Here is a 26,331-nt window from a genome sequence, read left to right as displayed (position 1 = left end):
ATTCCATTATACGCCCGCCGACTCAATAAGATATTTTTTTTTTCTTTTTACACATTGGTACTATCAAACTCCACTTGCATGCCTTGTCCCTACCTCAATGTTAATCGTAGTTATCAATTTATCATTGATTTCTCGTACAATTAGTTTCACTATAAACAGATATATCTGTCTAAAGTGAAAGACAGTTCAAATATACTTAAAGTGATGACATTTTTGGACCCCACCATGTAAATTGTTGCTTGTCTTATACTTAAATTGAGTGAATATTTTGTCCGTCTATAACTATAGACGGATATCTCCCGTCTATAATGAGAATTTGTGTTTCTCATATCATCATGCTCACCCATCCCATAAAGCCCAAATACAAAACCCTAATATGGAGTATTGGTTATCAATTAACCTATGTTATCTCCTTTCATTTATTAAGTCTTTCACTTTCACCCATCCTCTCTCATTCTCACACTTTTCACCGTCCTTTCTCATGTTTCATCTACACTAACAAAATCATCAATAATGACCTCTGCTTCGTTTACCACTCACAAAATAAGTGCAAATTAGTCAATCTAATTCATTTTAAATTACATCAAACAAAGCCATCAACCTGAAATCTACATTTTATTTGATGATTATTGCGATTTCAGTTCTAAAACATCAAGTTTGAAGTTATTTGGGTAGAGTTGTAAGCATGTTTTTAATTAATTTTGGTTTGCATGTAATGTAAACTTAATATTATTTGTAGATCTATAATTTTCATAATCTTAGTTCTCTTTTGTAGAATATAATCACTTCTACCATATTTATTTTCGATGTTAAAACAAATTGGTTTCAATAAACGTTTAAACCATTTTACGTTTTTAAATAATACTTGTGTGTATACCTTTTTTTATATGAGTTGTTTACATTTTATAAAGTTTTAAAAAGTAGAAAAAAACCCTTCTTAATACTTGATTTTTTAGAAATAATTTCAACAAAATATTTTATTAGATAAATTTATTTATTTTTGGGTAAAATGTAAGTATATAGAATTAAAGAGAAAGAAGGCATTACAAAGTATCAGGTTACACAAGCAACCCACAAAACTCACTCGGCCTACACAAAACAGCCCAAACCAAATTAGAACCAACAACAAAAGAAAATGGAAAATCTTATCCAACAAAACCCGATCATCCTCTTATTCCATCTTCTTTCCCCATATACTGTTCTTCCCCTTTTTAATAAAAACCTAAATCGCAATCTGTATTCCGCCTAACCATCTTCGATCACAATCATCAATGGCATTCCTAGCAACACCCTTTATTCGCATCCGCAGTTCCATCAAAATGGTATGTGCCAGTTTCTCCGTTCTTAGCAGCTTAGATTCAAATTTACTGAGGTTTCTCTGACTCCATATGTGATATAATGCAGCATTCAGGATTGCATTCATCACCCCTTTCTTTAACCTCAAGCCTGGCAACCCTCCTCTCCAATCCATAAGATTCTGAACCGGAAGAGGATAACATAACCAGATCTCAATTTGTTGGAGGACCCTTTTGCTATACTCACAATTAAGGAAATGATGATCCAAGTTCTCTACTGCATTTCCACAGATGAGACAGGTATCATCCTCCACAACCCCCAATCTTTTAAGTTTAGCATTTGTATTGAGGCTTCCGTGCTGATACATCCACACTAGAAAAGCATGCTTAGGTACCGTCCATTTATGCCAAATGAATTTGTCCCATTGTACTGGTATTCCTTTGTTTCTCAGCCACTCATAACCCTTGGCTATGGTATAACCACGACCATGTTGGATTGACCACTCATTTTGCTGGTAAGCATCTTTCAAGAGATCTCTGACTTGGCAAACCTTTCTCCAGTACCAGCTAGAGTCTGCTGGTGGAAGGTAGTTTTGCCAATTCTCGTCTTTTATGTAGATTGTTGACACCCATTTGACCCAAAGATGGTCAGATTTAGATGTTATCCACCATACAAGTTTACCAATTGCTGCCTTGTTCCATATATTGTCGTCTTTCAGGCCTAGTCCCCCCTCCTTGGTAGGTTTGCAGACCTTATCCCAAGAGACCGGTGGATTTCTCATTTGGTCCACTCCTTCATCCCATAGGAAATTCCTACAGATCCTCTCTATTCTGGCAATGACACCACTAGGTAGTATGAACATAGAAGCCCAGTAGTTATGTAACGTTTTGAGCACCACTTTAATAAGGACTAACCTTCCTGCATATGAACGTTTCCTTGTCCCCAAACCTCTAATCTTGGCCATGAGCTTATCTATGAGTGGCATACAGTCCTTTGCATTTAGTCTGGTGGTTTTGATGGGTACCCCCAGATATCTAAATGGCAAACTGCCTTCCACCAGACCTGAGACCTGTAAAATCTCATTTCTCAAAGTATCTTTGACTCCATTGAAATAGGCATTCGACTTCCCTTTGCTCATATTTAACCCTGATGTTTTAGAGAAAGTAGAGAAGGTTCTGAGAATTATCATCATTGACTTAACCTCACCTTTGCAAAAAAGCAAGAGATCATCTGCAAACATCAAATGAGTGAGCTTTAAAGACTTGCACAAAGGGTGAAACCTGAAATCTGGATCCTCAGTAGTATATGCTAGGAGCCTAGTCAAGTACTCCATACAGATTGTAAAGAGAAGAGGGGATAGAGGATCCCCTTGCCTCAGTCCTCTCTGGCCCTTAAAGAAGCCAAACATATCCCCATTTAGACTAAGAGAGTAACTAGAGTACTTAATTTTCTTATTATTAATTTAATTTTCTTATTTTCTCAAATTTAGTCTATTTCTTTTTTAATAATTTAATTTTCTTATTTTTTGGTCTATATTTCTAGTTAATAAATTCTCTAACCATATTTTCCCAGATTTGGTTTTCTGCTTATTTACGGAGTTATTTTTTCAGTGAGGTTATGTCTTCCAACAATCAATATATTTATCTTTGTAAAAATAAAATTTTTATTTTTAAAATTGTTACTTTTTTTTAATTAAAACAAATGGGTACATTTATATTGTGCTAGTGTTTTTTGGTTAATTTTTATGTATAATGTAAACTTTAAAGCCATGTTAGTTTTAGTGGAAATAAAATCACTTGAGTTTACGTGGTGGGTAGGGGTAAAAGAAATATTTTGTTTCCCTAGAAATCAGAATCCAATACTTTAAGTTAAGTTATTTTTGCATTAAACTATTAATATTATTATACTCTACTATTAAGAATAATTTATGACATTAATAATACATTTAAGTTAGATGTAAAATCTAACTAAAACCCGTATTAGCCTTGTAAAAAAACCCGGTAAAATAATAACTATATAACTATATATATATATATAACTATATATGTGTGTGTGTGTGTGTGTGTGTGTGTGTGTGTGTGTGTGTGTGTGTGTGTGTGTGTGTGTGTGTGTGTGTGTGTGTGTGTGTGTGTGTGTGTGTGTGTGTATTTATGGTAGAGATCGAGAAGCTAACACTACTACAGATACAGGCTATAACAACGGTTAAAAACCGTTGTTATATAAAAAAGCGGACGTTGTTAAAGCGTATGTTGTAGTAGGTTTTAACAACGGTTGGTTTTTCTAAGAAACCCGTTGTGAAAACTATTAACAACGGTTTAAAGTAGAAAAAACCGTTGTGGAAAGGGTGACTAAATTTTGGTGGAAAAGTTATAACAACGGTTACAGTATAAAAAACCGTTGTTATAACTAAAGACAGCGGTTTTTTTTAAATAACCGTTGTTGTTTATTTAAAAAAAAAAATTAAATTAAATATTACTAGATGCATGCATTATTACGGCCCGTTATAATTCCGATGCATGCATTATTACTGCCAATCCCTGCATATGAATGGACAATATATGGAATGAGAAGGGTTATAAGATTTGAAGCAGAGATATGATGGCACAACTTCCTAAACATATATTAATTAAAAAACAACTCAAAAGACACATTACTTAGTATAAATGCATGCATTATCTCAACCACCATTCCATTATCTCACTATATATCTCCAAACCCTAACTGCTAAAACAAACTGCAAACCCTAAATCTTTCAAACAAACTCCAAACTTCATCAACAATGAATGATACCATCCGTAAGACTGTTACTATGACCAAGCACAACAGGAGTTTCATCCGCCGGTTGTTGGACATCGAGGACAGGTTCAGGAGCTACTTAGATGAAGCTCGATCCGCACTCAAGGACGCCAAAAAAAATGGCTTGACGGAGCAGCAGTTGTTGCAGCTATATGACGATATAGCAACTGCTGAACGAAACCTCCAAATAGCTAAAGAGGAGAGGATGGATATCATAGAAGAGAATGAGACTCTCTATGCATATCTAAGAATTGCATTTTTATCAATGTAATTCATTTTTTAATTTATGTATTTATGTATTTATATATATATATATATATATATATATATATATATATATATATATATATATATATATATATATATATATATATATATCTTGGTGAGTCCACCCATATATTTGAGTCCCATGAGTCCACTTATGTATCACGCACTATACATAACAATATCACGAATAATGAAAATTATTATTATAATGAAAACAGTTAGTTGAATTGTTCTAACGACTTGTTTACATGGTACCTGATGATTTGCACGATTATAACAAAAGCAACATTGTAAGCAAGGGTGAACACGAGAATGAAAGTGAATTGAAGAAAAAAGCTATTCAAGTGTTTCAAGTTTAATCGTAAAAATAAAAAGACGGACAAGTTGAACATTTGATTCATGGTTTTTTGATGGTCAGAAGACAATTGTCTCCAAGAAAGCAAAGTGTGCAGAGTACAAAATAGAAACATTACAAACCAACCTGAAAAAAAAAATGAACTGAAGTTGGACAACATATTTTATGAAATGAGTCTAAAATAGAAATAATTACTGCTAATTGTCCCAGCATAGCCAGAAAGATTATCAAGATACGAATACTAGTGAAACATTGTCCAAGACGCATATCAAAATCTGGTGTGTCTCTAATGAGGGGAAGATCCACTTAAACCTCGTATCGTATCAGGAGCATCCGATAAAGCCAAGCAGCAACACTATCTGAATAGGGTCATACAACCTTCCTTACAATGAATATCATTCTAAGAAATTTACTACAGGTCCAAATACAACATAAACAAATGGGTAAACCAAGATTAAATGAGTATATATAAATCTATTAGAATACTAACAAAGACGACAAGTAGTCTTGTGTAAGGCGACTTTACACAAAGATCATGTAAAACGGATCCATACCACAAGAAAATCATGCTATATTAGTGTGAAGTGAAATTTAGATGATGAAAGGCGGAGTGAAAGGCGAAGTTAGGTTCAGTGGTGTGATATTGTATAGTATAACCCGTGATATTGTTTAGTACAACCAGTGATATTGTTTATTGTAAGGTGTGATATTGTTTTGTATAACTTGTGATACTCTTTTACTGGACTCACAAACTAAGATACAGTATCACAGGTTATACTAAACAATATCACAGCTCAGACTTTAAAAAAAAAAACTTTTTTTTAACCATAATTTTTTTTATTCATAAAAAAAATCGTGATATTTTTGTGTAGAGCGTGTGATACATAAGTGGACTCACCGGACTCAAAAAGATAGGGTGGACTCATGTGATCCTAATTCTATATATATATATATATATATATTAATTAATTAAGTTTATCATGCATTCCTCTCTATCATCTTGCTTCTTCTTTGTTTTATTTTATTTAATTTGTTTTACAAGCTAATAAACGCAGAAAAACAACAGTGGCAAAACTAATTAAGCGAATAATAATTAGAGAAAGAACATAATGATCGATAAAAACACATGCAAATGAAATAATTAGAGAAAGAAAATAATGACTGAGATGACAAAACCTAAATTAAATCATGCATATTTACCTGATAATTAGAGAAAGTAAGAGACGATGAAACCAACAGTGACGGCGAGATGATAAAGCGACGATGAGAAAGAGAGAAAGAGACGATGAGAAAGTGTGTTTGTGTTTGTGTTTGTGTTTGTGTTTGTGTTTGTGTTTGTGTTTGTGTTAGGTTTGTGTTTTGTGGCTGTAGCTGTAGCTGATCTGTGTTTGTGTGGTTTATAGTATGGAAAGTATTGACAACGGTTGTTAAACAAAAACCCGTTGTCATTACAGAATATATTAACAACGGGTCCATAGCTCGAAAGTAATAGCCAACTAGTGAAGATCCCGTGCTAAAGCATGGCAATTTTTAGGTTATCTATCTATATAAATACGTCTCCAATTGAAGACATTTTTATAAACTAATTGTACTTTTAGTTTGATGTTATAAGAGATAAAAAACGAAAGATGACTATAATTATAAGACATTAAACTAATGCTATCTCATTAAACATGACTATAATTATAAGACAGTAAATTAATGGAGTACTAATTTATGATATTTATAGTAAAATTAAGTTAAGTGTAAAATGTAATGAAAACGTATTTACTTTCTAACAAAAACAGGCAAAACAAAATATAACACACTTCGAAAAAGATGATATACAAATTTTTAAAATAATTATCACTTTTTTATTTATAATAAATAAATACATTTAAAGCCTTTAAAAATACTATTTTTAATAATAACAAACAAATATCAATACCAATATAGTGAATATCCTAATCTTATCCTCGCAGTAGGAATTGGTATTTTTGGGAAGGATATAATATACCGCAAAAATCGTTCATCAATCAACATTTAGAGAGTTAATTATGTAGTATATAATTCGTAGTATAAAATTATAGGAAATACTTGTTTTTTAAAGGATATACCGCAATAAAGTTATACTAGTATAATTTTGTAGTATATAATCCTTGTTTTTTTGTTTTTGTTTCTATTTTTAAATATAAAACTATAATAAGATATTATTGTAAAATATTTTAGGGAGATGCTTAATCTTTTGAACATATCAGTATGTTATCTTTTTTATTTTAATTTTGTAGTATATACTTCTTGTTTTTTGTTTTTGTTTTTATTTTAAAATATGAAACTATAAGATATTATTGTAAAATATTTTTGGGAGATGCTTAATCTTTTTAACATATCAGTATGTTTTTTTTTCTGCTTTTATCTTGTATATTCTTTTTGTATTTTACATTAATATATTTTTTTATTTTTTTTCAGGTTTTTTTTTTAAGTTTGGCAGTGTAAATGCTTTATTAAATAGGCATTCGATTGAAAGATTTTATTTAGTATGGGTCCACCTTGTGTGAATCGATTGTGTATGAAAGATTTTATTCTGCATTTGACGGAATTGTGTGAATCAATTAAAAGATTATTTTCAATAGGGGCCCACCTTTTTTTGCCAATCAACTGAGCGGGAAAAAGTTGAGTAATCCTTAATCTTTTAGTTTATTGGGGATGAAATCGCTTCAAAAGTTCTTCTTTTAAGTATATAGATAGATAGATAGATAGATAGATAGATAGATAGATAGATAGATAGATAGATTTTAAATGATCACAATTTTACGTGAGAATTAGTGTGACAATATATCCTCCCAACCTCCAACTATAAAATCGTACAAATTACATATAATAATTTAAACTAAAAATAGTATGACAAATAAATAATAAAATGGAAAATCCACGTGGTACCCTCAAATTTTGCCCTTTTATATTTTTAAGATTTGATTTTCAAACACAACGTGCCCTTTTTATCGTTATTAAAATTTTCAATTGAGCATAAATAATCATATACCAGAAATCCGAATTGGCTAATTTTTTTCCCAAATTGATTATCTCTTCGAGATCTATACATTGATAAAAACGAAAATGGTATTTCGGAAACTTAAAATTGAAGATATGGTTGATTCGATATTTCCGTTAAATAAACCCAACAAAACGTCAGTCGACAATTTTTTTCTTAAATTGTAAATTATGACGAGATAATTATTTTAGGAAAAATATTGGCCGATTTCCAATTCAGAACTAAGAGTTATTCTCAATTGAATTTTTTTATAGCGACAAAAAGGGAACGTTGTCATTCGAGTCAATTTCACAGAAACTTATAAATGAGTTTCTAAAGTTAAATTTTGACGGATTGAAGATAAATGTGAATAAAGCTGCTTTAAGATATTCTATAAAAGATCATAATGGTAAAGTCCTTTTGCTAGGAGTAAAAAAGTGCGGATCTAATAGTATTCTCGTTGCGAAAGTTCTCGCTTTAAAAGAAGGCATTTTAGCAGTTAAATATTAAGGAATCTCAAAGTTAATTGTGAAAGGTGATAATTTATGTGTTATCAACTCAATCTGTAGTACTTAACAAATTCCTTGCGAAATTTCTAGTATTATCAAAGATGTAAAATTAGATCTTCATTTATTCGATGAAGTGATAATTAAGCATTGCTTTCGTGTAGCTAACAAAGTTGCCGACTTTATGACTTCTATTGGACATTCATGTTCAACTCTTTCAAGGTGGTTTGAAAGTCGATGACTTCAACTTAACTCACTCATTCGAAAAGATGAGACAGGTTAGTCCTACTACAGAGAAACAATCTAATTTTCTTACCTTATCAAAAAAAAAAAGAAAAAAAAAATCAGTCTTAAGTTAATTTTTTCTAATCGGGTCTGTTTTATGAGGTCTATTATCAAGCCCCTTGCCTTATACTCTCCACTTCTCCTCACCCTCCGACCAACTTCAAATTACTCGGCTAAACACCATTGCCTTACAACTAAAATCCAATGTCTTTGTCAACCAACTTAGAAGACACCCATAAAACCACACAAAGCATTTATAAAATGGCATTTTGTTCAATTGCCGACTACATTAAAACCACAAACCAAATTTCAACTGAAGTTATTACTTCTGTTTAAGTCATTTATTTATGTTTGATTTGGCACAAAGATCAAGGAGAGGGGAGATAGCTATTTGTGGGTAATATACGGGTATTATTGAATGACAGGTGGACAATATGCTATGTAGGTGATCAAATCACCTTTCAAAATTATTTCAAATATAAAATGATAAACAAATGAATGAGACACTTATAAATGGAATAGGTAAACAAATAAATGGGACGAAGGGAGTAAGAGTTAAAGGCTATGGACCACATGAGCACAAGAGTTAGAAAAGAGAGAGAGCCCACGCGAGTCATCGACACTAGGCTATGGAAATAACGCATTCAAAAGTCACAAGTCATCATCTACAAATCACCACCAAAAGAAGAACACCCAACAAATACAAAATTTCATTATAGACGGCACATATCCGTCTATAACTAAAGACGAGCCAAATACAATACCACAATCCTAATAGGACAAGCAACAAGTGAGGTGGTGGGCCAAAAATGTTACCACTCTCAAGCTATTTGACCCGTCTTTAGTTATAGACGGATATATTCGTCTATAGCAAGACTAGCTGCCCAACTGATAAATAGCATTTTCGTCGTATTTTACCCCGCATTTATATCTTATTACGACTCGATTTTGCGTGCTTAATGGTCTAATTAGCTAATTTATTTACTAATTTATAATAATTAGTCCTCGTAGTTATATTTAATATTTAGTCGGGTTTTATACAATATTAGTATTATTTTATTATTATATTAATTATGTTCCGGGTGTAATTCCAGAGCAGTTATAAGTTACCACCCGTGCTTGTAGAATGTCGTCCTTAGTTGAATCCTCCTCGCGGTCTCCTGAAACGATGAGCAAACTGAGGGCTCGGCTTTGGACCGAGCGAACTCACTCCGACGCTCAAGTCAGTAAACTTAGAGAGATAAGTTGTTACTTGGCGAAGTATATATTGTAGAGAGATAAGGAAGATATTACCAGATGAATAGTGATTCTTAGGTTCAATTGTAGATCATTTCCTCAATGATAGTTGAGGAGTATTTATAGACTTTCACCTTTTGTCACGTAGTGACCAAGTGGCCAAGTGGCTAGCAGGTGGAAAGACTGACCTACCCTCGGCCGAGGGGCCCATGGCAGGCCGGCGGGCCCTGTTGACTCGCCGCTGAGGGGTCTTGGATATGAGAACGCGGATGTGTGCCCCGGCTGGCTAGTGTGCCCGGCCGCTAGTTACCCGGTAGGGACCGAGAGACAGTAAGCCGAGGCCTCGTTGGTTCAATTTGTCTAAGCCGTTGACTTCTTTGTGGATATCTTTGACCTTGCTCAATATGTTGACTTGGTCAGCGGGTGCAGAATATGCCCCATCAATTTGCCCCCAGCGTAGTCTATGCCGTGGTATGGGCTCCGATGTATGTTGAGCGTATATTCTGCGCAAATAAAAATATCTGCCCCGGCTTCTTCTACCTCGGCGTGGTTCTACACCCGAGAGACAGGCCGACAGGCCTCGTTGGTTGGGCTGTCTAAGCCGTTGACTTGCTGTGGATATCTTTGACCTTGCTCAATATGTTGACTTGGTCAGCGGGTGCAGAATATGCCCCATCAATTTGCCCCCAGCGTAGTCTATGCCGTGGTATGGGCTCCGATGTATGTTGAGCGTATATTCTGCGCAAGTAAAAATATCTGCCCCGGCTTCTTCTACCTCGGCGTGGTTCTGCTTAGGCCGTACCATATCCCCCCTCCACATGGTTGTGTAATGGACATCCGATGTGGAAAAGGCGAGACGCATTTGGCCGAGACCAGGGTGGAGAGTGCTGTTGTTTTCGATTGCCCCCTGGCCGGTCTTGTGAGTTTGGTTGATCATGTGGCCGGCGGAGAACAGATACCTAGGAATTTGTTGAGGAAGATGAATAGGCAGAGAGATTTGAAGGGGCGTGTTGAAGACGCTTGGTCACTGTTGCATTGATTGACGTTCAACTGTTGCAACGATTGACATTCCGTGGTTGCATGCCTGACACGTGTCTGTTTGCTGATTGGCTGACGTTTCATGGGCTGTGCCCTGATTGGTCCTTCTTCATGGGCTTTTCCTATAAATAGGCGAGTTAGTCCGAAATTGGCCACCAATTTCATTTTCTATAAAATTTTCTTCTTTCTAGCCTTCTTTGACGAAACTTCTCTCTAGCTTTCAGACTTGTTACTCCGGCATAGCATTTTTCTTCAAGGTAAACAATCAAATTTTTAATCTCTCATTAAGTTTTCGTTGTGAAACATGTCTTCTGCTGATGCCGGCCCTAGTAACCGTGCGCCGGGGGGTTCCCCGCCGCGTCTTGATGAGGAGGAGATGCTAGATGCCATCCCAATAAGGTCTGGGGGCCCTAGGTCTCCGTCTCCCGAAGTCGATCCAAAAGCTTTGGAGGATTGGGAGGACGATGATGATGATGATGACGACGGTGATGATGCTGGTGATGATGCTGAAAGGGCTCATCCTGATGAGGGGAGGCAATACGTCATGGATCACGGCGAGGCCTGTAAGGTTCGCCTGGACCGTGTCTGGACTCATAAGTTCGCCAGTTGCTCCGGCGAGACATTTTTCGAGGGCCATTTCTACTTTGGCAGGGGGTACAAAATCGTTATCCCTGAGGAGGGCCAGGCCATCTGTTGTCCTCCACCGGGTCAGGCACCGGCGTATACATCCAGGCACTTGGAGTACGGGCTCCGATTTCGCTTGAATGATTACGTCATGGCTATCATTAGAGCCATGAACGTCGCCGTGGCCCAACTGCACCCGTTGGCTATTAGGACCATAGTCGGTTTTGTCTGGCTCTGTCTCTTCAAGGGGGAGGTCCCAACGGTTAATTTATTCCGTCGGCTTCACCACCTTCGGCCGTCGTTTCCCGGTCGTGTCGGATGGTACAGCGTGCAGGTGGAGCCGGGTTACATCTCTGTTGATAAGCTTTCCTCCTGCAAGGATTGGAAAGATCGGTGGGTGTACGTTGAGGTGCCGGATGACTATCCGCTGCCCCGGTCCTTCCAGCACCAAGTTAATTTGCGGTGCGAGACTGAGGCGGAGCATGACAGATGGGTCAAACGGAAAAAGCTTAAGATGGACGCCGACAAGGTCCCTCTTAATGAGGATGAGAGGCTGGCGATGAGGCTCTTTGAGACGGACAAGAGTGGGGTGTCGAAAAAGATGGATCCCCGACGAGATCATCCTTCGAGGATGATTTTGCTCTGCCATGTCGGCCTCATACCGGCCCTAGCGCAGGGTGAGTGGGGTCGGCGTGAGGCCCATCTCTGCTCTCAACGTTTCTGTTTCTTGAATTTCGATTTACTTCTACTTAACTCTTGCTTTGCTTCCTTTGCATACCACTTTGGGTCGGACCTGTCTGAGGATATCCTTCGAAGGATGGGGCTGCACAAGGATAAGACCGTTGCTGATTTGCACCCTAAGGCTCTGGCCCGTGATCGCAGGACGTCTCCGAATGATCTGATGGATCAGCAGCTGAAAGGCCTGAATGTGGAGGCGGCCCAGGCGAGGGTTGCTAGTAACATGCCGCGCCGAACGCGGAAAACAAAATCTTCGGCGGCGACGGCGTCGACATCCGTTCCACCTTCCATCCCTTCAGTCCAGAAGGAGACGGTGGAGATCGTCGACATTACCGATGGGGGGGACTCCGATGCGGAGGGATCTCCCCTTATCCGTAAAAGGAAAGAACCCACCCCTGCTGCTGGTACTTCTGCTGCAACTGCTGCCGGCGAGGAGATGCGTCCTCCGAGCAAGAAGGCCAAGCAAGGTACAGATATATCCTGTGGCTCAGACTTGGCCGGTTCATTTAGGCGTTCCTGATGACAGGGTCTCCGATACGTCCATGTATACTGACACGGATGTTTTAATTGATTTTTGTAGATCAACCGTCGACAGCCGCCGTTCTCACTGTGCGGCAATTGGAGAAGCAGCCTGAGAAGGCGGGTGATAGAAATGTCACCGTCGATCCCCTACTTCAGAAGGTTTCCCCCACCGAGCTTGTGGCGGAGGGGATGAGAATAGGCAAGAGGCTAGCGAAATGGACTCAGCTTGCCGGCTCCCACATTATGGAGCAAGAGAAGACCATGGCTGAAGCTGCCCCACAGCTCGAGCGGCTAAGGCTGGAACTCGACGCGGCGAACAAGGAGGCCAAGAGGGCCAAGGCTGAGGCGAAGAGGCGCGTCCGTCTTTGAGAGAAAACTCAGGGAGGACGCTGAAAAGGAAGTCCTCGCTGAGAGAGCCAAGGCCGAGGCTGCGGCGGCTGAAGCTGCTAAGCTGCGGGAGATGCGTGACCACGTTCAGCAGCACGCCGACCTTTACCTTACGCAGAGGAACGAATTTAGGAGCTTGTTCCAGGCCCAGGGGAAGGTGGTCCGGAACAGGGATGCTATCATCGCCCAAAGGGAGGAGGACATTGAGAGACTCCAAACCGTTCTTCTCCCCAACATGTGCGCCCAATACCGGGACCTGGCCGAAGAAGCTGCCAGGGAAGTGATTGAGGAGCTCTTCCCTCTTGATGGCTCCTTTCCGTGGGGATGATTTTGTTTGTTTGATGACAAGCTCGAAACTAAAGAGGAGGCCGCGAAGGAAAAGGCCAAGGAGGAGGTAAGGGTGAAGGAGGAGGAAGAGGCGGCCGCGGAGAAGGCGGCCCTTGCTGAGGAGGCTAGGGCGGCCAAGGAGGAAGCCGAGAGGATGAAGGCGCGTTGAGGTCGCCGAGGCCGCCGAGACGACTCGGGTCGCCCATTAAGGACGAGGCGCTAACGGCGCGATGGCAAGCGGCACGAGGCATAGGGAGACGGGCGGTCGTCACCGAGGCTCACCCGGCGTCTCGGATAGCTTTAGGCTGTTCGGGGGCCAATTATTAAGCCTTTCCTCCCTGCCATCTTTTGGCGCTTAAATGATATGTCTGTAACCTTTTGCCTTTCTTTTCCTTGTATTTTTGTACAACTTTGGTAGGTTGTGTTTTGGCTTATCCTTATGGGGACGGCCGTCGTCTGTATTTTCCTCACTTGTAACCCGTTATCGTTTTTAATAAGAGTTTGCTTATTTTGCCTCTGACTTGGCTGAGGTCTTTTCTTGTCTTTGTCTGAGTTGTCTTCTTACGTTATTAATTGAGCGCTTCTTTTGTTTCTACCTCGGTCTGGCCGAGGCAGTTAGAATGCGTATCTCAACTGTGTTTAACGTTCCTGAGGCCTGTTGATCGCTTTTGCGAGTATCGATGAAATTTGGTAGTGGCTATCGTGGCGTACGCCTCTTGGAGTGATTTGTCATGGCGTCTACCTCTTGGAGTGACCGCTGCGGCGTCTACCTCTTAGGGTGATTTGCCGTAGCGTCTACTTCTTGGGGTGGCTGCGACGGCGCTTTGCTTCTTGGAGTGATCGCTCGCCGTGGCGTCTACCACTTGGAGTGACTGCTGCGGCGTCTACCTCTTAGGGTGACTGCCGTAGCGTCTACTTCTTGGGGTGACTGCGACGGCGCCTGCTTCTTGATAGTGACTATGGGGGAAATGAACACTTTGATGGAAAACTTGGGACCATTTCTTCATTAGAAATAACATGCGTCGGGGTGCCCACAGTTGTTTCGGGCACTCTCGCCGCTATACAAAATTTTTCCGGATTGTCCGTCCCAATGGTCTATCAAAGGCGCACCCTCCTCCATGTCGGTCGGTGTGTCTTGAGAGAGCGTCGGACTTGGGAGTGTACTGTATCTGGAAGGACTTTAATTTGGCGGTGTCGGCTTTTATCCTTTCCAGGTATCTTCCCATCCCATCATCTCGAGCCTCATACTCTCCCCTGACTCGGTTGGCCACCAATAGTGAGCATGTTTTTACCGCGACGTGCTCCGCCCCGGCAGCCCTAGCTAACTCGACTCCCTTTATCACCGCCTCGTAATCGGACTCGTTGTTTGAGGCCGAGAAGGTAAATTTCAAGGTGTGCTTAGACACGTTCCCGTTTGGGCTGGTGATAAGGATGTCGGCTCCTGAGCTGTTCGCCGTAGGGGGCCCGTCAGTAGTCATTTCCCATATCTTAGGGATGCGGCTCTTCTTGTCGGTCGGGGTTCCTCCCACCATGCCGACGTTGGTATTCATCGGGTCTTCCTCTGCTTTGCATGGATGGGCTCTTCCCCTTCTCTCGATTGCTTTGCCACTTTGAGGGATTGCATATTGCACCCTCTGGCGGATATCTGGGTGTTGACCACCTCGTCCTTCTCGTTCTTGGAGACGAGCTTATGCGCTTCCCCCCGGTCCGAGACATACATCAGTGTCAGGGCCCGGATGGACATTACTGCGTCGGCCTCGCTCAGAGTGGCTCGGCCTATGAGAACGTTGTAGGCGGGCGAGCCGTCAATGACCACGAACTCAGCTAGGATATTCTTGGCCGCATCTCCTTCGCCGAACATCACGGTAGTCCCGATTGACCCGGGGTACCAGGCCGGCCCGGAGAAACGTACGGCAGTTGGTGCGAGGGCTCAGGTCTTTAATCTTCAGGCCGAGCCCCTGAAAGCACTCTCTGAACATGATGTTCGTGTAGGCGCCTGTGTCGATCAGGCACCTCTTGACAAGGTGGTTGGATATGTCCAAGTGGACTACAAGTGGGTCGCTGTGAGGGGCGATGACTCCCTCGATCGTAGTCCTTCTTCCCAATGGTTATATCGGGGATGTTGGAAGCGGTGGCCGCTGTTTTGGGCACAAAGTTGATGGCCTGATACAGCTCGTTCAGGTGCCGCTTGTGCCCATGAGCGGACCCGCCGTTCTCGTTGCCCCCGATGACAACATTGATTACTCCTATCCGTTCGAAGACGGATTTTTTGCTGGAGCCGCTGGCATCAGTCTTTTGGCCTTTGGCGACATATTTGTCGAGGCTCCCCTTCCGGATCAGCTCTTCGATGGCATTCTTCAGATGCCGGCAGTTGTCAGTGAGGTGACCGGTGTGGCCGTGGTACTCACAGTACTAGCTCGTGTCACCGTCTCCCTTCGGCTTGGGGGGCCTTTCCCACTTCTGGCCCTCGCCCTTGCTCAGGGCGAAGACCTCGGCGGCAGATGCAACCAGGGGGTGTGATCATTGTACCGCCTTTGGTGGTACGTTCCGAAACTCCCCCCGGCGCCCGCCGAGCTCTGCTTCCTGGCGGACCTGTCGGACCGTGACCTATTATTGTCACGGTGCCTTTCGTCCGGGTTGTCCTCCCGGCGGCTTTTTCTTTCTGAGTGCTCGGCCTCGCTGGGGCCTATCCAGGTCCTGTGGTAGTCCTCCACTTTTATGGCTTGATCGGCCATCTTCTGGCGGACTCGAGTTCAGCCGCCGCACTTGATGAGCTCATTTTTAGGTCCCCTCTTGGGAGGCCTTTCATCGGCGCGAAGGCCGCGATTCGGCTGTTCGGCTCACGAATCTGCTGAACTCTTGGCGTCGAACCTCTTCACATAACTCCGGAGAGACTCGCCTCCCTCTGTTTGATAGTCGGGAGGTCCGATGTCTCGACGGCCCTCCTCTTGTTGCAAGAATTGGGCTAGGAAAGTGTCCTTTAGGTCGGCGTAAAGATATACCAGGCCCGTCGGGTAGCCCCTTGTACCAACTTTGCGCCATCCCATGCAGTGTCGTTGGGAAGACTCGGCACCAAACCTCATCGGGTTGCTCCCATACCGACATGTGAGACTCGTAAGCCTCAACGTGGTCGGTTGGGTCGCCTTCTCCTTTGTATGCTATGGGTGGCAACTTGACTTAGTCGACACCAGGGGTATCTAGGGACGTAGGCGGCGAGGGGGCGTGTCGACCACGTGTCGAACGACACGCGGCGATCGACTCCTCGCACCCCTAGTCCGGCTCCTCTCCCCGTGGCGGGAAGGGCTTCTTCTCGACTCGGTGAGTCGGACTTCTTCCCGACTCGGTGAGTCGGGCTTCTTCCCGACTGCGGTAAGTCGGGCTTCTTCTCAGACTCGGATAAGTCGGGCTTCTTTCGCTCCTGCGGGAATGCCTCGTCGGCGCGGCTTGGCGACGCCGTCCTCCGTGAGTGCGGGAAGGACTTAGGTCTGCCACTAGCGCTCTGGGCTCCCCCAGCGTCTTGACAGGGCCAGCTTCTTCCAGTGCTCCGTTCAAGTCTCTTGGAGTCACATTATGGGCCCTGGTCTCCTGGACGGGTTCCGCCGCTCTTGTCGGTTTGACAGTGTGAGCCGGCGTACTACTAATTAGTTCCAGGAGCGGCGTATCGGTATTGTTGGCATCCGTACTCGAATTTGGATTACTAGGTAGGTGGAGGGTGTGCAACACCTGAATTGTGGACGGTATCATCTTGGCAGAATTCGGTTTCGTCAGTTACGAATACCTCTTGTTGTTTCGACATCTTCTTAGCTTTTTGGGTGGTTTTTGTTTTTTTTGTTTGGGAATGAATGTGACTAGCTTCTAGTATCTTTTCCCACAGGCAGGCGCCAATTGTTCGGGTGTAATTCGGAAGCGATTATAAGTTACCACCCGTGCTTGTAGAATGTCGTCCTTAGTTGAATCCTCCTCGCGGTCTCCTGAAACGATGAGCAAGGCGAGGGCTCGGCTTTGGGCCAAAGCGAACTCACTCCGACGCTCAAGTCGGTAAACTTAGAGAGATAAGTTATTCTTGTGAAGTATATATTGTAGAGAGATAAGGAAGATATTCTGCAGGATGAATAGTGATTCTTAGGTTCAATTGTAGATCATTTCCTCAATGATAGTTGAGGAGTATTTATAATTTTTCACCTTTTGTCGCGTGGTGACAGTGGCAAGTGGTAGCGGTGGAAAAGCCGACCTACCCCTCGGCCGAGGGGCCCATGGCAGGCCGGCGGGCCCTGTTGACTCGCCGCCGAGGGGTCTTGGATATGAGAACGCGGATGTGTGCCCGTGGCTAGTTGCCGGAGGGAGAGAGACAGTAAGCCGACAGCCTCGTTAGTTTCGTCTAGCCGTTGACTTGCTGTGGATATCTTTGACCTTGCTCAATATGTTGACTTGGTCAGCGGGTGCAGAATATGCCCCATCAAATTATTTTATTAATTACGATTTGTAGGTGAGACGGAATAATGAGACGAAGATTAAGCGGAGACCGAACGAATAACCCGAGTCAAGACGAAGACAGAAGGAGTGAAACTAAGATAAACAAAATAAAAAAAGTGTGAAGTGTGGACCATAGCCTTCGTCAAAGTCAGAGACCAATTTGCATTTCTGAAATTCTGATCTCCACTTGCATCCACCAAATGCCAAGTTCATCGATACAATTCACCATTACCTTCATCTTCACCATTCACCACCTTCACCATTTTTGGCCCATCACCATATTCCCTCACTTGAACCAGCTCCACCTGCATCCTCAACAACAACAACAGCAACTCCATCATCTCCAAAGCATAATCGGATTCGAACTCGGGATCCAAACTGAGCTTTTATGAAGCTTTGTTCTCCGTGCCGGTTCACCGGCAGTCGACTCATCCTACCGGTAGCACACACACTCAACTTTCCTCCTTTTTGCTCAATGTCTCGCTACCGGTCATGACCCCGGCAGCCGGCCTACCGGCATACGACTCGCAATCAACAAATCTCGCATCAATTTTGTTCCCTTCTGCCGGTGCACCGGCATACCACACACAATCCATTTAATTCCCCTCCTTTGCTCCATGGTCTCGCTACCGGTGAGTCCTCCGGCAGCCGACCAACCGGCCCTTGGCCCCTGCTGCTACATATGATGCGTATGAAGACAAGAAAAGAGGAAATGACGTCTTTGCCCCTGCTTTATAACACTGGATGCTGCGTTTTATTTGTGGGGGTGTGTCGTTTCAAGGAAGTACTCCTTCGTATTATAAAAATGCAAGAACATGACCCAATATGGAAGAGGATATACTCAGAGGATTATTGAGGGAGTTTTGTTATTATTATTAGGATTATTATTATTATTATCATTATTAGTAGTAATTAGGAGTAGTATTATTAATTAATAAATTAGTATAAAAAGACTACACTACATTAGACACACATACACTACTTACTCATTAGATATTTACATTACACATTACTACCTTAGAAATTAGATTAGAAAATTAGACTAGTTCATCTTTCTCTCAAATATTCTAGAACCCTAAATTAATTTTTCTCTTACCCAAGTTGTAATCTTTACTAAAAAATTAATACAATTGTTCTCTTGTTTATCCAAGTTCTTCTCTTTTCATTAGTTTACAATTAGTAATTTTGGGTTGTATTTGGGGAATTGAAGAATCCTTTCATTCTTTCAATCCAAGTTTCCACCTTTTGCAATTAAGGTGTATAATTTCTCTTCCTTATTTCATTTGTTTACATTTTGTTTTTCTCTTAATTCTTGTTTAGTTGTTCATGTTAGAATACTACTTCTTGTTGTTTAATTGATGCTAATCTCTCTCTTGTTCATCTTTTCTTTGTTAATAATTGTTGTTGCAGCTAGTCTTGCTATAGACGGATATATCCGTTTACAGCTAAAGACGGGTCAAATAGCTTGAAAGTGGTGACATTTTTTGCCCCACCACCCACTTGTTGCTTGTCCTATTAGAAATGTGGTATTGTATTTGACCCGTCTTTAGTTATAGACGGATATGTGCTGTCTATAATGAGATTTTGTGTTGTTGTTGCTCTCAAAGATTGAATCTTTGAGTTGCTTATGTTAAAGTTTGTGTCTTTTTGCATTAATCTCTTTCCATCTTAGATTAATTTGTCTTTCCTCATAATTTTGTTGATTAATTGCATGATTAGTAGTAGAATTTATTCTCCCACCATGTTTATGCTTAAAGACTCCAATCTTTATTGTTTCTCTTGCCTTTAGAAACATGACTAGTGAGTAGTCTTTTACTAGGACTCGGTTTGACTCGACATGAGTAACTTCACCAATTGAATCTCATAAAGGCTAATTATTTGGGGAAATTGGTGAGGGTAGTTTAGAGGAATTACATGGTTTAAGGATTGATTTTGGGTAGTGTCGACTTATAACCCTTGTCCACCAACGAGAGTTGGTTAGGTTGTAAATTGGATACCCGGATTTTGGTCTTGTCACCAACCAAGGTTGAGACCGAAAGGGAGAACCGAGGGAGGGTGCCTCTAGACTAGCGTTTGAAATCGACCCTTGAGAGAGGGAGTGGGATGACCCGGATTATGATGAGTACTTAATGACCTTGACCAGGTTCTTGACCTCCTTGGAAATGTGCACGTTTTTGGGGTTGTTGGGTGTTGAGTTAGGGATTCCTACCTTCGAACCCGAGAGGGGGGTCTTAGGCGAATTAGAGCCATCTCCTCCTTGCTTGTCTACCCGAGTGATTAGCCTAGGGAATCGTGACGTGGAATTATGAATCGTTGTGGGAGAACCGAGTTCTAGCCCTTTTAATCATTTGAATTACAACTCAGTCCTTCTTGCTCATTTTACATTCTCTAGTTAAATTGCATTTCATTTTGTTTTAGGTAGCATGAGTTTAACAACCTCATCTTTTATTGTCGACTTAGCTAAGCATAAGAATTTAAACAATTAGTAATCACCCTTGCTCCTTGTGGTTCGACCTCGACAAACCCATTATCACCAACAAATCCCCAAGCAATGGAGCCGCCTAACATTCAAACCACAGACAGCTCAACAATGTCGTACGAAGACGCTCAAGACCAAATTGTTGATCAATGGTATTTGTGTTTTCTCTATTCCATCTTTTATTCATATAAATAAACTTCTTCCTTCTCGTCAATAGTTATCATTGTTTGAAATTACGAGTAATTATTGACCAGAATGGAGGGAATATGTTTACGTGCGTATTGTTTATTAATAATTGAGCCAATATGATTGTATGCAGTTGTTCATGTTTCTACGAATGCTTTGAAGGCTTCTTCGAGTTCATCTGCTGCAATTCTAACTCTCTTCGTTCCCAATCGTTTGTTTACTTTTTTTTTAGGATTATTTCATAGGAATAATCCATGGTATGGGTGCTCTGCAAATATCACTCCATTCTATCACTAATTCCAATTAAATCCATCATATCCATCATTCTTCCCATAACAATCTAAGGAGATGGGCAACCTGAACAACAGATCACCGTTGTTATTTTCAGATTAACTACAACGAACACTATACCATAACACCTCAATCTACCCTATAGAAAGTAGAAACCATATTTCGCCACCTCAGCGCCACCGCCTCCGCCACCGCCACCGCCACCGCCACCGCCACCATAATCAATAACTTGATCAACCAATCACCAATATCTTCGTCACTCTCTCATCTTCACCGTCATCATCTTTTGGGATACCAGCACAAACGAAGCAGCTCAATCGACAACAATGGCGGAGTCGGTACCCCACTTCCTCAATTAGTCAACAACAGTCCTCGTTTCTCCACCTCCGTCACCCGTCGCGCTCCCTCCTTCAAAAGCCCCACCAACACAACCATCGCCACCTTCGCCGCCGACATCACCACCTCCACCACCAACCACCACCATGAGATCGACCTCGTTCTCACTTCTCCAAGATCTGACAACAATTGCTATTCTACACCTGCTCCTAATTCCTCTCATTTCATCTTCCTTAATCATAGATTTGTTGGTGGTAATGCTGCGATTAATTCTGCGAACTGTATTAGTAATAACAAGCTTAACAAATAACAAGGGAAAAGGATCGTTAGTTGATGTTGGGTTTATTAGAGAAAGGAAGAAGTTGTTGGGTCAATGGATGTTCTTTTTCTTTTGTGAATTTTGTTTATCAAGTTATTGATTATGGTGTCCCAAAAAAAAGGAAGAAAATTAGTTGAAAAATGATGGATAGGGAAGGTTACCTAAGATAACAGGTCATAATTTTTAGTAAGTTTGTTACGGGAAGAACGGTGGATAGGATGGATTTAATTAGAATTAGGAATAAGATGGAGTGATATTTGCAGGACACCCATAGGATGGATTATTCCTATGAAATAATCCTTTTTTTTATTCTATGTGAGTTGTATTTTAATCAAAGGCAAATAAATGATTGGACGGAAAGAGGAGTATTCACGTTATCATATAATATTCGATATAAATCAAGCAAGCCACTTATTTTTTATTTACATGGTTTATAAGAGAGCTCAACTGATAAGAGCTCTCTTACTCAACCGGTGACATAGTACACTCATTTAGACCAAAATAAAATAAAATAATACTAAAACTATGAGCTAAAGCATGAGACATCTAGACATGGATAAACCTAACAGGGGTGTCTAAGGCCACGGGCAACCACGGGCGGTGGAACCGGGCCTCAGGTTTTGACCACTAAATTTAAAAGTTTTATTGATGAAATTTTATACAAAACACAACATATAGTAATACACTTTTTATTCATATTTGGGGCCTCATTTTTTCTCTAGTGCATCGGACCTCCATTTACTTTAAGATGCCCCTGAAACCTAAGCATGTGAAAAAAAAAAACACACGAGTAATTCCATTTTTTCTCTAGTGCACCGGACCTCCATTTACTCTGCTCACGTATAGCACAGGGCTGCGTCTAAGAAGTTAAACGACAGATGCAGACGCTGAATCGCCATTGAGTGGACGAGTAGTCGGAAAACAAAAACTCGAAACAGCGGAAGCCGGGGAGGGAAGTTGGATGAATGGTGTGCTGGGAGCATAATATCCAACACACGTTCCTGCAACAACTTGTTGTATCGGCACATAAGGGAATTGGAGCTCCGGATTCCCAGAAAATGGCATGTACTGACACTGAGCAATGAATTCTGCTTGGAGTTTGGCCCTTGTCTAGCAAAAAAAAAAAAAAAAAAAATGAATATTTCTGCAAAAGTTTAGGGCAATTTCGGAGAATAGCAGAAGGCCGGTGGCTACCTCGACCTGAAGTTGTAATGCTCTGATATTCTTTGCTGCCTTGTCGAGGATGGAAGCTTTGTCCGTCTGGGAGAGATATTTTAATCAAATAGTAAATAAATGAACGAGACAAAAGACAGTAACACATAAAAAAGGACCGTATAGAGACGTTCAGGAGAAGAAACCATGAACCTTTTCGCAGGGGGGAATAAGTTCTTGTAAAGTTTTAATCTTCTCATTAATCCGTCTTCTTCGTCTCTATTTCGACAAGAGTAATCAATGAATTATTAAAGCTGAATTTAATTACATTTATGATTTTACAATGTCAAATACAGAGTATTTTGAGATAATTTATTGTAATTCCGTTATGGTCCAATTTCAACCAGTAAATACCGGGATTTTGCGATATTAGATTTGAATTTTTTTTTTTTTAAATGCAAATTCTTAATTGTGACGGTTAGAGGTTATGATCGACGACGCTCACAACCAATTTAAATTAAATTTAAATAATGTTAAAAAAAAAGATTGTGAAACGTCTTAACCTAAGACGGTCACAAGTAGAGCTGGACAACATAGCGGGCCAGTCCGGCCCAGCCCGGCCTCATGGGCCAATATTCAACAGCCCAGCCAGACAATGGCCCAGCCCTACGGGCTGTGCTAGTGTTGGGTTTTTTCAGCCCAGCCCGGTTTCAGCCTGTTTTTTTTTTTAAAAAAAAAAAGAAAAAAATTGTACCAAGCCCGGCCCGGTCCGCCCCTATAGTGCCGTGCCCGGGCCTGACCAAAACTAGACCAGCCCGGCCCGGCACAGCCCGGTTCTATGTTAGTGCCGTGCCAGTGCCGCTCTATCCCAACCCAGCCCGCCCTTGGCCCGCACCAGCCCAGCCCAATGTCCACCTCTAGTCACAAGCAATACTTGTTTTTTAAAAGGGACTTTTACCTGTGTAGAATACTTTTTATTTGTGAGACTTTTTAAATGATTCTTAAAATAAAGCAAAATATATTGATCATTGGGGAAGGGTAAGAAAGACCCAAGGAATGTAACTCTCCCTTGAAACAGGGGTATTCATCCTAAGTTAAGACGAATAAAATGTGAACATTTTTTAGAAAATGAGAATTTTAATGGTAACTTTTTACATTAAATGGCTACTTTCTATCATTAAAATAGTGATTATTTCTGTTTATAACGGAGGTAAACAAGAATTTGTGTTAAATTAAAGACAGTTTGAAATTTGAATGAGAATATAATATAGCGTTGGACAAACTTTCTCAGATATATTATGAACTTCGTGTCTTGACCGTTTTAGCCGTGTATCCCTTGAGACTTTGCTAGAAGACTGCATCAATTGCCCCTAATAAAAATGAAAGAAAGATAATCATGTAACCATATAGTTTTGGCACAAATTTCAAAAAATAGGACCGTGTTCGAGCGGGCGAGACAAAATAATCACGTAATAAGTGTCAACCGTCACTCTTTCATCCTGTCATAATATTACACTTTTTTTTTTTAGTATGAAGGAAGCGTTAAGGGCAAATTCAATCCTAACGAAATTTAGAACCAGGCTCTTAACGTTATTATTAGCTCAGCTAGCTAACAACATATGCGCTATTATTACACTAATATTGTGTCAAACAATTTCGAAGACAAAAAAAAGAAGGGAGCTAGGATTGTTTACTTGATTTTGAGGGACATCTGTATCTTGTACATGAGGAATGATGCTTGTTTCTGCATGTAAATCTTCAAATATATTATCAAAATCACTTAGAAACTGCATGTCAGATTGCAAGGGCATTTCAGGCAAAGCCAAGAAACTTTGGGATGAAGGCATAATTGAAGGTACACAACATGATTGTTGAATCAAAGAATATGATTCAACATCATTTCCTTCATAATCATCATTGAACATCATCCTACTATAATGTAAGTATATTAACTAATAATTTTTTTTTTTTTTTATTGGTTTAATTTTGTGAACGTCTTTGTGTTGGACGTATATATAGCGCGGGAATGAAATCATCATACATCATTTATTTATTAACCCGATGAAAGTGGTCTAATGATAGAATTTAGTAAATTTTTTGTTTTCTATGCCAATGCGGTCGCTTCCCCTAGTCCACACAAATAAACGAGTTAGAGACGGTTTTTCGTATTGATCAGCTTCCTCTTTAGTATGACCAATTGACCACTGCACTCTCGTATAAAAAAATTATATATGAGTCGTTTTAAAATTATGATATATTGAGCTTATATGGATATAATTAGACATAATATTCATTTTATCAGCAATTAAATAAAAAAATACGAATTGAAATTAAATTGGAGAATTGCACCGACATTGAATTAAATTGAAATGCGAAAGTAGTAAATTAGCCCCTTAACTTAGTCTAATCATGAGATTCAACCTCTTAAGTTTCAATTGGAGTAATTAGGCCCCTTAACTTTTACAAAAGGTGAAATTAAACCCCATATCAAAATCTCATGAGAAATTCATTTTCTCATACTGTAAAAACAGAAATTAGTTATGTTTTATTGTTTTTTTTAAAAATATCGAATTTTTTAAATGTATATAAAATTATGTTTTTAAATTATGAAAAAAAATGAAAATATTTATTTTATTTTATATTTTTTGAGAAAAAAACATTTTTTTATTTTTTTGTTACCTAAGAAAACTTTAGACAACTAAAACCAGACACATATATTTTTTAGAATATTCATTTTTTTTTTCAAAAAAAAAAATTATATACTGTATATTTTTTAAAGAATTGTTAACAATAAAATATTTAGTTCTTTTAGAAAATTTAAATATTTTTTTCTATAAAATAACTTAAAATCTTTTCTAATTGATGCTAATTCAATTTCAATTATGATTTCATTTGTTATTTTATTTTATTTTTGAATTTTGATTGTATATTTTGTAAAAAAGTATAATCAATTTCACTTTTTATATATGATATATTGAATTTCTAATGATATTTTGGGTAAGGGGTTTAATTTCACCTTTTATATAACTTATGGGGCTTAATCACTACAATCTAAACTTATGAGGTTTAATTTCACAATTAGACAAAGTAATGGGGTTCAATTACCATTTTCGCGTAAATCTGAAATATAGTAGTAATCCCCTATATACTAAAAGAATAACACATCTCTAAATGTTCCCACTTAGTTTTCCCGCCTAAGTGACACTCTACAATAAAATATCGGAATTACTCTTTCACATACGGATTTTACTCTTTCACATACACTTTGTCATTAAATTTTCATCTAATACCCTTCTAATCTTAAACCTAACCGAATTAACTTTACTTCTACTTTTTACCTAAACCCTAATCTAAATGTTCAAATTAGTTTAACAATGAATCTTAATACTAATAAATATCAATTGATAATATTATTGTTGCAATTCCTTTTCAATTATTAAGAATTTTCTTTTTTATTGATCATAATTAACCAATCGAGACATATATGGTTGAAAGTGAAACAAATCCCACGTAGTCTTTGAATAATTGAATATCAACATGCTAGAAATTGGTGAATTATAAAGAATATGCTTGTCATTTGCGTTTTATCAATTTGCTGGGCAAACTGGACCGCAACTTCCGAAATTTTGATAACGAACGAACCTGCGTGTTTAGAGTAGGTTATCAATGGTCTAATCCAAGCAGGCCATTAATGATGCAGTGGTGATG

At 40.0% G+C, this 26,331-nt stretch overlaps 2 protein-coding genes across 2 annotated transcripts; both read right to left on the bottom strand.

Annotated features, from left to right (window-relative positions):
• Positions 1 to 1,222: 1,222 nt before the first annotated feature.
• LOC141631202 (uncharacterized) lies at positions 1,223 to 2,629 on the bottom strand. The gene has a single exon (XM_074443904.1). It carries the CDS (start codon positions 2,627 to 2,629, stop codon positions 1,223 to 1,225), a length of 1,407 nt encoding a protein of 468 aa, XP_074300005.1.
• A 19,460-nt stretch (positions 2,630 to 22,089) lies between these two features.
• Positions 22,090 to 24,605, bottom strand: LOC141633108 (uncharacterized). Its single transcript, XM_074445590.1, has 5 exons — positions 24,318 to 24,605; positions 23,907 to 23,993; positions 22,837 to 22,902; positions 22,666 to 22,731; positions 22,090 to 22,581 (listed from the first exon to the last, which is right to left on the bottom strand). Exons 1-5 carry the CDS (start codon positions 24,549 to 24,551, stop codon positions 22,339 to 22,341), a joined length of 696 nt encoding a protein of 231 aa, XP_074301691.1. The 5' UTR covers positions 24,552 to 24,605; the 3' UTR covers positions 22,090 to 22,338.
• Between the last annotated feature and the right edge of the window lie 1,726 nt (positions 24,606 to 26,331).

Source organism: Silene latifolia, chromosome Y (assembly GCF_048544455.1).
Source record: "Silene latifolia isolate original U9 population chromosome Y, ASM4854445v1, whole genome shotgun sequence".
In the NCBI taxonomy this organism is placed as follows: domain Eukaryota; kingdom Viridiplantae; phylum Streptophyta; class Magnoliopsida; order Caryophyllales; family Caryophyllaceae; genus Silene; species Silene latifolia.
This window is presented reverse-complemented; position numbering and strand designations above follow the sequence as displayed.